The sequence below is a fragment of the Anastrepha ludens genome, chromosome 4 (assembly GCF_028408465.1).
Source record: "Anastrepha ludens isolate Willacy chromosome 4, idAnaLude1.1, whole genome shotgun sequence".
Lineage (NCBI taxonomy): Eukaryota > Metazoa > Arthropoda > Insecta > Diptera > Tephritidae > Anastrepha > Anastrepha ludens.
Genome location: NC_071500.1, coordinates 60,988,154 through 61,001,369, shown reverse-complemented (window position 1 = coordinate 61,001,369; position 13,216 = coordinate 60,988,154). Strand labels below are relative to the sequence as shown.

Sequence of the window (13,216 nt, the reverse complement as noted above, 5' to 3'; positions counted from 1 at the left end):
CAACAATTTGGGAGCGCTCGCGTGGCGTGTACTGTTCCATGGTTAAAAATTTGCTTGGACTGACGCTTCCAACGCGGTATGTCGTTAAGCGATCTGACGCCTCTGTCAAAAGATACAGGGTTGCTAGATGGGTCAGTCGAATATTGGCAACCCTGTATACCAACTTGCAGTGACTCAAGCCAATTCTTAATATCCTACACTATACTCAAGTTAGTCTTATGTTGGTATTGCAGATATTTGTAATAAAAGTCCCATAGTAAAATGACGATCTAGTCTTGATATCCTGAGGCCTATCCTGGGTGGCGCAATACCAGGCATCGTTTTTCTCAGGGCATTCGGCCCAGTATGAAAATGTGAGCCTTTCATGCGCTTTACTATAACACTTGATAGGTTTAATATGAACAGTCTTAAAGGAAAATAATTACTTTTCACTGTTCTTTTTTTGCGTGTGAAATGAAAAACCAGGGCACTCCAATCAAAATATTTTTGATTTCAATAGCACTTTGAGACATACACTTTCTATACAGTCGGTTCTTTTGTACGCGGCACGGATCTGGGCTGATGCATTGTATATAAATAGCAATGAAGCAGGCTTGGCTAAGCCCTTTGCGAAATATTTGTGGCTTCCGGACAATATCTCATGCCGCCTCCTTCCTCATAGCAGGACTAATTCCGATAGATATTCGGGCAAAATAAATGAAGTCAGTATACATGTCATGTATGAGAAAAAGACAGACGTAATTGAGACACCGACCGAACAAGTTGTCCCGCGGATTCCAATATTTTACACATACACTACATACATATGTATACCAGAATTATACAGTTTCACTTTAATAAATATCATACGTTCAATACATAACACTGGCGACGAGGATGGGATGTGTAGAATAGTATAATACATAATATAATATAATAAAAAACAACATACATATATACTATACGTACGTATTGCGCGTAAGTCACTCGAAAAGTGAAACAAAGTATAACGACAAAACCTACCCGCGCACAACAACAAGGACATTGAATGTGCAGGAACCGTTTGCAAATACAAAAATGCACTGACATTCACACAACCTTGTGTTAAGTCGCCTTATTCGCAAAGAATATTTTGAGGTCATAAAAATTGGATCAGGCAAAAAGTCGCAAGTCAGCTCTCGTTGAGAGCACATGGATCGTAACGGCAAACAAATAAAAAGTAGCGGTGATTCGCATTCCTCAACTGATAGCAGCACATTCACTGTGAAGACTGAACGAGTTATTTTGCAAGAGGTCAAACGAGTCAACATGGCTGGAGTTGGGAATTTGATTTAAATCATCCAAATAAATGGTCAAAGTATATGGCGCGTTTCGATTTGTTCCTTCTGGTCAATGATGTACAAGAGGAAGGTCGTCAAAAGGCAGCATTCCTCACATTGGCCGGAGCGCCACTCTACGACCTCTTGGCATCATTGGCGTCACCAAAGCAGGTTAGTAATCTGAATCTTCCCGATATAAAAACGATTCTAACCAACCATTTTTCACCACGTCCATCCGAAATTGCGGCCTATTATCATTTTCACAAACGTGATCAATATCCGGACGAGTCTGTCAGTAATTACATCGCAGCATTGCGCACATTGGCAGTGGACTGCAACTTCGGTACGGCGCTCGACCGCATGCTTCGCGACCGTTTTGTGTGTGGCATGAAGGACGAAGGATTGCAGAAAAGCTTACTGGCAGAAAAGGATCTAACAGGTTATCGAACGTGCACTTTCGAATGAGGCAGCAGCCATCAGTGCTGTGGCTATGAGGCACCCCAGCGAACCAGTTAATGTTGTCAACGACAATCGTTTTCGTACACGAACAAAAAACGCCGTCAACAGAAACCAGCAGCTGTCATGCAATGGTTGTGGTGGATCACACCCTCGTAAACAGTGTCCATATCGTGAATCACTATGCAACGCATGCGGAGTCAAGGGGCATCTGCAGCGAGCCTGCCGGAGCGCGTCGAATGTCAATTCACACAGAGCGTCTTCATCCAACTCAACAAATGCTCGTTCAGTTTCAATGCGGAAAAAATCATCTCGTCGAGAGAATGTCAATCAGATCACGCCCTTGGTCAATCAGAAGAAGTCGATCTCAGTTACGATTAATGGCAGCACATGTATTTTTGAAGTGGATTCTGGGTCGCCTGTGACCATCATGACGGAATCTACGTTCAATAGCGTCTGGTCCAACAGAAGGCCAGATCTTTCCAAGTGTGATTTGGATCTTAGCGATTACCAACGCAACCACATCCAAGTCAAGGGGATCATCGATGTGTCAATTTATTACAACCGCCGTAAAATTGACAACTTGCCGCTAATCATCGCAAACAGTGGTGGCTCTAATCTTGTTGGTTGTAACTGGTTCGATGCACTGGGCATACGTATAGAAGGAGTTTTTGCCGTCAACAGTGGTCTCAGCATCAAAGCCATTCTGAAGAAATACGATGTGATCATTTATTCTCAACAGATCTTGGTCGCTACACAGGACCACCAGTGTCTTTACAAATCGATTCGGCGGTGCCGCCCGTGAGACTGCCTCCACGCCGTATACCCTTCGCCATTAAGGGCCTCGTGGAAGAAGAAATCGATCGCTTATGTTGTCAAGGTATTTTGGAGCCTGTGGAATACTCCGATTGGGCAACGCCAATAGTGCCCGTGGTAAAGAAAGATGGTTCCATACGTATATGCGGTGACTACAAATCGACGCTGAATAAGGCAATTAAGCCACACTGTCATCAAATTCCAGCCGTTAGCACGCTTTTGGCTTCGATTGAAGGTGGATCGATTTATGCAAAAATTGATTTGGCACAGGCATACCAACAGCTCGTGGTTGATGAGCGTTCATCACTCCTGCAAACCGTGTCAACGCATAAAGGCGCATTCAAGGTAACCAGGCTGCAGTTTGGCATCTCATCAGCACCCGGTATATTCCAAAGCTGCATCGAAAACGTTTTGCAAAACATTCCTGGCGTCTTGCCGTACTTTGATGACATCGTGGTCATGGGTAAATCGGAAGATGAGCTGGCAAACAGACTGGAACAAATATTTGTACGTTTCGACAAGGCCGGACTACGTTTGCGCAAGGACAAGTGCCAGTTTAGTGTGTCATCCATAGAATTTTTAGGCTTTAAACTGGACAATCTCGGTATACGACCCTCAATGACAAGATCAAGGCCATTCATGAAGCACCATCGCCAAAGGACAAGAAGCAACTCCAAGCGTTTCTGGGCTTACTCAACTTTTATCACGCCTTTTTACCCAACAAAGCAACAATCGCTGAGCCGCTTCACCGCTTGCTCGACAAAAGTGCTCGATGGACTTGGAAAGAGCAACACGAAACAGCTTTCAATACGCTTAAAAAGCTGATCGCATCAGATAATGTGCTTATCCATTACAATGAGAAATTGCCCTTAGTGCTCACTTGTGACGCATCGCCGTACGGACTCGGAGCAGTTCTCAGCCACAGGTTAGCAGACGGGTCGGAGAAACCCATTGCATTCTACTCAAGGACGCTGTCGAAGGCAGAACGAAATTACGCACAGATAGATAGGGAAGCAATCGCCCTCGTCTCTGGAGTGAAGAAATTCCACAACTACTTATATGGCAGATTTTTTACGCTTGTCACCGATCACCGTCCACTCTTGGGAATTTTCACCACAACAAAACCGGTCCCCAACGTAATTTCGAACACAATGCTTCGTCGATCAATTTTTCTCAGCGCGTACAACTTCAATTTGGTACACCGCGCTGGTCTTAGAATGGGCAATGCAGACTTTTTGAGCCGTTGTCCAATGCTGTCTGAAGCAGAGTCTACGACGACCGAACACATTCTCATGGTAGAAATATCGGCAAAACCAGTTGTCAGCGCGCAGCTGATTGCCTCTCAAACTTCTAAGGATCCGGAGCTCTCCAAAGTTTTCAACTGGGTGTTAAGGGGGTGGCCCAGCAAAATCAACCGCTCCGATAAGCTGTATCAATACTTTTGCCGTCGAACTGAACTCAGTGCAAATAGAGGATGTCTAGTTTGGGGAAACCGCGCTGTAATCCCGTCTACTTTTCGAGGGTCTATTTTGAAAACTCTTCATGCACCACATCCTGGCATCGTCAAAATGAAGGCCGTTGCTCGAAGTTATGTTTGGTGGCCGAACATCGATGCGGAAATCGAACTCGTTGTGAAGAAGTGCAGTTCATGTCAACAAAATCGCAACGATCAACCCCAAACAACAACGCACCACTGGGAATCTGCAAAACGTCCATGGTCCCGCCTGCATGTGGATTTCGCAGGTCCTTTTCGAGGCAAATTATTCTTCATACTCATCGACTCCTACTCTAAGTGGCTTGAAGTGGCCGTCGTCAATTCAACTTCTTCAGCGGCCGCTATTAAGGTGTTACGCCAAATATTCGCCACGCATGGGCTACCTGATGAGCTCGTGTCGGACAACGGAACAGCTTTCACATCTGAGGAGTTTAAGAACTTTATGAAGAACAATCTAATTCGACATATCCGTTCTGCACCGTTCCATCCTTCTACAAACGGGCAGGCGGAGCGAATGGTTCAAAGTACCAAAAATTATTTGAAGAAAGCAGAGCCTGGCATAAACATCGATCTCAGCCTGGCTAGATATTTGTTCAACCAACACACCACCCCGCATTCAACAACGAACCGCTCGCCTGCAGAGCTACTGTTCAATCGTGAGCTGAAAACTTATTTCGACAAAATTCAACCTCACGAAATGGTTTACGGTAAGGTCACCGACCCTGTCAGTACTAAACCTTTTATTTCAGGCAGTCCAGTATGGGTTCGTAATCATTCGACGGGCCCGAGATGGATCGAAGGCCTGGTGGAAAATCAGACTGGGCCTATATCTTATGAGGTTCGGTTGAACGACTCTAGGGTCATCAAACGACATCAGGACCAGCTTCGTAGTCGGATGGCATCAGAAGATTCCGACTGCGAAATACTGTCAACCGAAGACGTCGAAGCCAGCACAATCCAATCATCTGATGAAGTTGATCCAAGTACTTCTGGTCACGTCGTGGAGACTCAATCGCCAGGGCCATCAACGAATCTACAGCCTGTCGCCTCGTCATCGCCTACACCAGAAGAACCACGCAGATCGAAGCGCGACCGACAGGCCCCACAATTCTACTCCGCCTCTGGGTGTTAAGGGGTGTCATGTATGAGAAAAAGACAGACGTAATTGAGACACCGACCGAACAAGTTGTCCCGCGGATTCCAATATTTTACACATACACTACATACATATGTATACCAGAATTATACAGTTTCACTTTAATAAATATCATACGTTCAATACATAACAATACATAAGACTATCCGAACAAGGCGCAAAGAAATTGCAGCAGAGGAAAAAGCGTCGTTCAATCACCCACTGGCTGGTGGGAATAGGTCACCTAAGGGTAGATGGACGCATGAGCTAATACCTATCCTTACGACGTAGCTAGAAAGGAACCATAGGGGTAAACTACCACCTAATCCAATTCCTTTCTGGGCAGGAAACCTCCATAGATTTGGCCCTGATAGTTCAAGAAATTGCCCAATCTGCAAGGAGAGGAAAGAATATGTTAATTACGTCTTGTTCCAAAGTCTACGCTGTGCTCACAAAACCTTTGAAATTTTATGCAAAGAAAATATTGCAGATTTTATGCTGATATCAGCTAATAACTGGGAGAGAATCTGCGTGCATGTAACAGAGACTAATAACAACATAAGATGCGCAGAGCTTCGTAGGCGTCAACAATAACTAGGAGCTTTGAGCTAACCAGCCCCGTGATTTAATACCTTTTTGGCAGTTCCGCGGAGAGAGTAGTGGATTGTGGAGTGTTGTTTAGTACGAGGGTGCAGCTGTGAGGCTACAAGTCGTGCACACTGCTATGCTGATGTAGCCGTACTCAGGAGAGTTCTTTCTTCACGGGCGTCATCGCAGAAAAAAAGTATGTACTCGTATGTAGTATACCTGGTTTAAGTCAGGCTTTCAGATGAAAGATGCTAAGAACACTTTGACTGGCGGTCCAAAGTTATTGAATACTATCTCCTTATCTTTTTTGAAAACATTCCCATGTACTGTACTTCTTCTTCTTCTGTTAACTATAGTTGCATTACCGGGGGTCGATAACATGACTTTGCACTCCGTTATATCGTCCACTCCTTCTTATGTAGTAATATCTCAGAAAGTGCTAAATTATCGACGCATACTCATATTCCCAGTAATCTCCTAAACAGTTCTCTCTAAAATTATGCGTAAATATTGAATTGTATTATCTTCAAGTAAAAAGAGTAAGTAATGTGTTATCAAAGAGATAAAGGTTTTATTAATTTGTTGCTAACATTTGCTATTTGCTGATAGCATTTTTTTTATCTCTTCATTATAATCGCTAGTTTCTAACTAATTGTAATATGAATATGGAAATGCCATAAATTTGATTCAGGTTAGCCTGTTACCCCTAAATAAAAGTGTTCTCACCACAAGAGATACAAATATATATTCAGATAGCCAATCGGCCCTGAAAGCTTTACAATCGCCTAATATTAACTCGAAGGCAATAAAAGAATGTATCGACGTTCTGACAGAACTCTCACAGTACTTTGTAATATGCCCGCTCTGGGTTACGTTACCGATCCAATCAGACAAAGCGAACGTACCTCTAACTTTAGCAAGCTGTAAGATGCTTACAGACAAACACACTATCAGTGTTGCCAACAGGCTATGGTCTCAGTTCCTGACCTGTGCCACAAGTAGAATGACGTGGTCAGAATGGAATATGAGCCGCACAAACCGACTGTTGAAACTGAACAGGAAGAACATGAGAAATCTTCTTGCGGTCCTAACAGGGCATTGTCTGATTGGCAGGCATGCCAGTAGATTGGGAGCCCCCTATTGCAGAAGCTGTAACGGCATTGAAGAAGAAGAGACTACAGAACCCTTTCTATGCGGGTGCATGGCTCTGTATAGAAGAAGGTTCAATATTTAAGGAAAAAAATTCCTGAATGACTTGGTAGAAGTAGTCAATATAAAAATACCAAGCCTTGGTAGATATATTAAGCCACAAGCTGGGTCAATGAAAGCAATGTAGAGTGAGGAGAGGGGACAGCCCTGGTACTATCACAATGTCAACCACTATACCCTCCTACCTACCTATTAAGCCAATGGGTTTAGTTAAAAAAATGTAAATAACTAGAATTTTGTATGCCCAAACATTTTCTTGACAAACTGTATGTGGTATTGCAATGTGGGATTAAGTAAAGCTAGCACTTGATATTACTGATAGTGGCTAATACTGAATACCTCTGCATGTTAGTAGTTATCCAGCGTCATAACTGTTACTTGGCAACAGAAAAATAATAATAAATAGGAAAATAACATAACCCCTTTTGGCGAAAGAAAAAATATTTCTCATCTAATGAATATTACGGAATAATCTTATATAGTCGCAAAGTACATACTTGAAATTAAGCAAAATCCTTTAAATTTTCATACGCCATAGGCATTATAGCTGTATTCTCAAACCAAAACAGAGTCCAAGCATCTCTGCACATTGTTTGAGTACATACATAGGTATATCGATTCATATACGTCTAATAACTATAACCTTGTTGGTGAATTATACTCGAAATTCTCGACGCAGAACAAAAACAAATATAACAAGTGCAAACTAAGTACAAAACAAACAAGAAAATTATATTGTTATTGTCTTTGTTGTTTGCTCAATTACTGATTGTTCATTTTGTACTCTACATACGGCATATCAATTAGGTAGGTGTACACGTATTTCATTAAGAGTAGGCTGAGTGCTGTGCAAGGCTGTTAGATTACGAAGTTGGGCCGTCCAAAGCAAATCTGTGAGAGTAACTTCGACTGCCACATCACCGGGGTCTCGGCGGCAGAATTCTGTCCCCTCTTTTCACACATACACTCGTCTATTCAGTCGTTGTTTAGAAGGCAATGAAATATCATTAATGTTGGCTGCGTCAATTTTTTCCGTATATCACCAATACAATCTAAGTTTTGTTTTTGGACAAACCGCTGTTATATCCCCGCTTACGTCAGCAAATCAGCTGATTCCTTCAATATCGCTGAGACCCGGTTATCAAGCCAGATTCTGACAAATTACTTTAATATAATAAAATAATCTAAAATTGAATTTAATAAATGAAAATTAATAATAAATTAATAATTGATAAAAATAAAATAAAATATGTAAATGTAAATTATTTTTGAGCTTAATATTAAGTTATTTTCTATTTTTACATTACTGTTTCTCGCTTTCGTTACCTTCTTTACCTGTTTCTATTTACTTTCGAGCATTGACTATATTTCTACAGCTTTACTTTCCGTTCTTTCTATTTTTATTTACTTAATTACATACTCTCTCTAACTCTCCACGTACTGTTCTTCCATTTCCGCTATTTCTTTTATCTTAGTTTTAGGACTAATATAAGGACAGAACATGGAAAATAAAGACTCTTTTGAATGTTAATCGGACGAGTGCGGTTTAATTTTCTAATTTCTCTTCCACAGGCAATAAAATTAATTTCGCGCTTCTCCAAGTAAATTTTTTTTTTATTAAATCATTAAAATATCTTCACAAACTCGTGCAGAATTTTCACCGGTTAATAGTCTGATATTCTTAGCATCTCTGTAATATTATAATATTTTATAGGGTATGTGTGAAACCATGAAGATTGAGATTGCATATTTTAGTGTTAATTGTGACGTTTGTTTTTGCTTATAATGTTGCTTTTCGATGCATAAATGTCACGTGTGGTGAATCGACATAACGATGGTGATGGTGGATTTTAACTAGACGATATAGGGTAAACGGGTACACAGACAATGACTATGACTTCAAAGGTATAAAATGATTATTCTTTTCTTCATTGGAATGAGCTAATATGGTTAAAATGGTGGTTATGGACTGATGAAAAAATCTGGTTGTGACCAATTCAAAGCTAAATTTAAATTTTTAGGTGGACGAATGTGGTTTCTCTCAAATGACTTTTGTCGCAGCTGCAGGAACGAACCGTATTGTGTTGAACAATTCCTCTGCTAAGGTTCGGCTCTTACCAGAACGCGATATCGCTAGTTAAACTCTTACTTCTTTGGAAGTATGACAAACATCTGCAACTATCTACAGTATTTTACCGTTTATCGTAGAGACGAAGTGGTTTCACCACGTTGCAAATTAAACAAGGAACTGGAATGGGCCTTTACCCCTATGGAGAGTGGCAACCACCGTAACCTACGTGAAGAAATGAAAGATGACATTAGAACGTCGTATGAAAATTGGAAAAAATTGAATGACCGGATGAAATATTCTTCAACATTCATTTTCATCTCTCTGTTAAAAATTCGTTCCAATAAATCCTGTAGTTATGAATAACTCTACTGTAAGAAAGAAGTTTCATTTGAAGAATGCAACGAAAGAACCAAGCAAAAGAAAAGCTTACGATATTCAAATGAGCTTTAAAGCTTTAGAACGAATAGATGCGTCTACAACTGTGAGTTTGGATTTATTATCATATAAAAAAATTATCTAAAAAGGGCTGATCACTGATCGAAGCTTATTGTTTCGCACGCCTGGTATTTCTCTGCTGCTCATACGAATACCACTTTCTCAACAATTGCGATGTTCTGGATGTTTGTCTAGAGTTCGCTTTAAACTTTCTTTACCACTCTTATGCCTGATCTTTCGATATTGTAGAGATGCTGTACGCTACCAGTAATATTTTCCTCCGAATATGGGTGCTAAGCACCACAGTTCTTTCAGATGAGAAATTTTCGACCATCCTTTTTGATTCGGGCTATTAAAAAAAGACATGTAAAAATGTGGGTTCTTTCAGTTTTCACTATATTTATTTCAAATACGGATCTTAACAATTATATGTGAAAAGTGATGTCATTTAAATGCCCACCATAAGCACCTCTACTGGTAAAGTTCGCCAAAGACTCGTATCATGAATGCCTAATTGTTGAGAGCGTTGCGATGTCGAGGTTGAACGTTGTTCAGCAGCACTTTCCGATACAGCAGCAATATTCTGAACAGAGCGTCCAGGTTTTGGTCGGCCAGTTATTTTCTATCCTCGGCAAAACCAGTTTCTTGATTTTTTTCAGCAGCCTTTGAATTATCGACTCATTCGGTCGATTATTTCCACAAAAAAAAATCTCGAATTTTGCGATATGTTGCTCTTAAAGATCGATCCTTTTCATAATAAGTTTCAATATTTTTAACGAGTTGTTCTATCGCGTAAAATTGTGCATCTCTCTACTTGAATATCAAAAAAGACATAGAAAAGTTACCGTCTAGGAATTATTCATTGTTGACATCTAGGCGTTACTTTTGAGATCCCCTTTCTTAGTTCAAATCCGTTATTTCGAGTCATTAGTTTCATGAAAACAATAGAAGATTATGAATGTTTGTACTATTAATCTGTGGAAAAAATTAACAAACTTTAAAATGTTTATGAAATTAAATTTTACATATTTATTATTATTATTCAATTAGCTAACCGAGTGTAGCATTTTTTTAGCTTCTCTGGCTCAAAGCAAATACAACATCAAATGCAACACATCATAAAAATGTAAGCTCATAAACTTTTTTCATGCAATAAACTAATTAGGTGCCTTAAAGCTATCAATATCTATAATATCATTATAAAACCACCTTCGTAGTAACTGTATAACACCCTTTTTACAGTTGCGCCGTATAGCCCAGATAGTAGGCAGTTAAGCGCTCCGCCTCACGCCATCCAGTCTCCACCGCACCATGCACCGTCGAATAGAAGTGTGAATGCGTTGCTTCACCGGCAAATTGTAGCAATGGCTTTCCGTCTTTCTCATCAATGAGCGGCGCAGCTAAATCCCCATTGCTTGCGCGAAGCTCTTCTGTATACATCGAATGGAACGAGTAACTGCCGCGGAAATTGGGATTAATGTGCCAATGCGTTCGTAAAAATTTCACCGGCTCAGGCACTTCAAATGTGAAAAACTTCTCGAAAAGCCATAGTAAAGCTTTGATCACCTCTGATTCGGGTAGTGTTTCCATGTGACGCGCATGTGGGCCAATTATCCAGCCTTGTAGTATGCGTGGCTGGCAAGAGACGCGATAAAAGCCGAAAACACTTTCCAACCAAAAGTAGTCAGAGTTTCGTAATTCTGCCAAATCCTCTTCACGCCAAAGAAAACAAAAGCCCGACCAATCAGTTGGCCGAAAAGGTTCCTTAAATTCTATGAAAAACTTATCGACTGTGCCCAATTTGAGGCCGTCAATAGCACGACACTTGGCAGGTGGCAACGCAGGTGTGAACATTTGCTGATGCCTTTCCTTTAGCACGCCCAGCGATACGGTACATATAACATGGTCTGCTTCAATCAGTTCACCATTCCAAAGGCGTATGCGCACACCCGCTTTCGAATTTTTCCATTCAATGTTTTGGACGCGTGAATTATACTGTATACGCTTCTCGAGTAGTCCAAAATCTTCCGCATTTTTAGCTCTCATAAGGAATTGCAAAAAGGAGCGGAAACCTTTATCTTTCCAATTGAGTAGCAAATCACCTTCACATATCCAATACTCAAGGTGACCCCGACCAGAAACTTCGAATAGATGATCTGATGCCTCAATGGAACTTTCGAATTTCTTGTAATTCTCTAAAAATTCACGCGCCACAGTCCTATCGATCTCCGGTGATTGCTGCAGATCGTGCCAAAATGCTTCTGTGAGATATGTGCCCAAAGAACCTTCGAAGTCTTTCAAACCTTCTTGGCGTGCTGGTATTAAATTAAAAGCCACCGATTTGAGCGTATCAGCGACTGTTTCGGAGAGCACTTCCTTATTGGAACGCACGCATTTGTAGTCATCATAGATTGTACCAGTCCGCTGCAGCATATCTGAATATTTCACCAACTGAAAGATTACATTACCCTTTTCACCGTGACACCATTGCGCACCCAAATCGACCACATTATCCGCAAAGGGTATGGTGTGTATGCGCCCACCAATACGGTTTTCGGCTTCAAGTAGTAATACATTTTCAAAGCCAGATTGTAAGAGACGTGTCGCTGCAGCTATACCCGCTGCACCAGCACCGATAACAACAATTCTTGCCGATTTCATGACGTTCTCTTTAGTTGTCACTTCGCTTGATCGCTCACAAATATTCTTGTGCTTAATGCCGTTGCTATGTGTGATGTTGTGGTTGTCAATTTCTTCAACACAATTATGCGAATTTAACACTTTTAGCACTTCATGTATTGGCACTGTATTCAAACTATTTTTGTTATTGCTTGCTGTTCGTTGAAAGAGCGAGTGGTAGCGCAACAACCTTCGAAAACGTTTCACTAATTCAGCACTTGCTGAGCAACTGACTCTTAATAGTGTTGCTTGGTCACTAAAGTAGTCATCAGCAGCTATGGCGCTCACGTGGCTGATAGCAGAGAGCGGCTGAAAGAGCATTAAATGCGCGCAATGCTTATAATGAGTATTACATAGATAGCGAGTATTAAGCGGCTGTAGAGCGCACAGACGTATACACGCCATAATCAAAAAATCACTGAAATAGTTTTTATTGAAAATACAAATTTCTCTACTTTCGTTTAGTGTTGTGTTTTTTGACATTGAAGATTTATGTTTGCTATGTCGATGAATATTTATTTGGTTAAGATGATAGCGTTGTTTATAAATATCTCTATAAAGACAATCAAGTTTCCTAAACTAATTGCATCTATGAAGATATTATATTAGCTTGCTGGTATACATATGTTATCTGTGAGTCAATGCGTATTTTTTCTCTCTTTGTTCACTATTAACCATATACTGGTATTGACGCTTGCAAAGTCAACGTCCAGTCATTGGACTATGCAATTTTTTCCATGCGCTCTTAAATAATAGTTTTTTTATTCACACATTTGTACCGACGTACGTACTACATGCGTGCCCTATGCCTCACTGTGGAGCGGAAGGAATAATTATACATAAATGCATACAAATAATATATGGTTCCCCTCTCATACTCCCAGCCTGAGTAGGCTTTCAAACCATCTTCTTTTGGAGTAAGTTAAGTTCTTTCATTTGGCCATCATTAGCATCAGTTTTTTTTAAATTTTATTTGTACATAATTTCCATCAGTTTTACTAATTTTTCGCAACTGGAGAATTTTTGGAGTTCAT

At 40.7% G+C, this 13,216-nt stretch overlaps 2 protein-coding genes across 3 annotated transcripts in view; one reads left to right on the top strand and one right to left on the bottom strand.

The window, feature by feature from the left end:
• Nucleotides 1–13,216, top strand: part of LOC128862589 (uncharacterized) — a 109,716-nt gene that overhangs the window by 94,842 nt on the left and 1,658 nt on the right. The window lies entirely within an intron of this gene.
• Nucleotides 10,509–12,602, bottom strand: LOC128862588 (spermine oxidase-like). Its single transcript, XM_054101311.1, has one exon. The coding sequence runs from the start codon at nt 12,585–12,587 to the stop codon at nt 10,740–10,742; it is 1,848 nt and encodes a 615-aa protein (XP_053957286.1). The 5' UTR covers nt 12,588–12,602; the 3' UTR covers nt 10,509–10,739.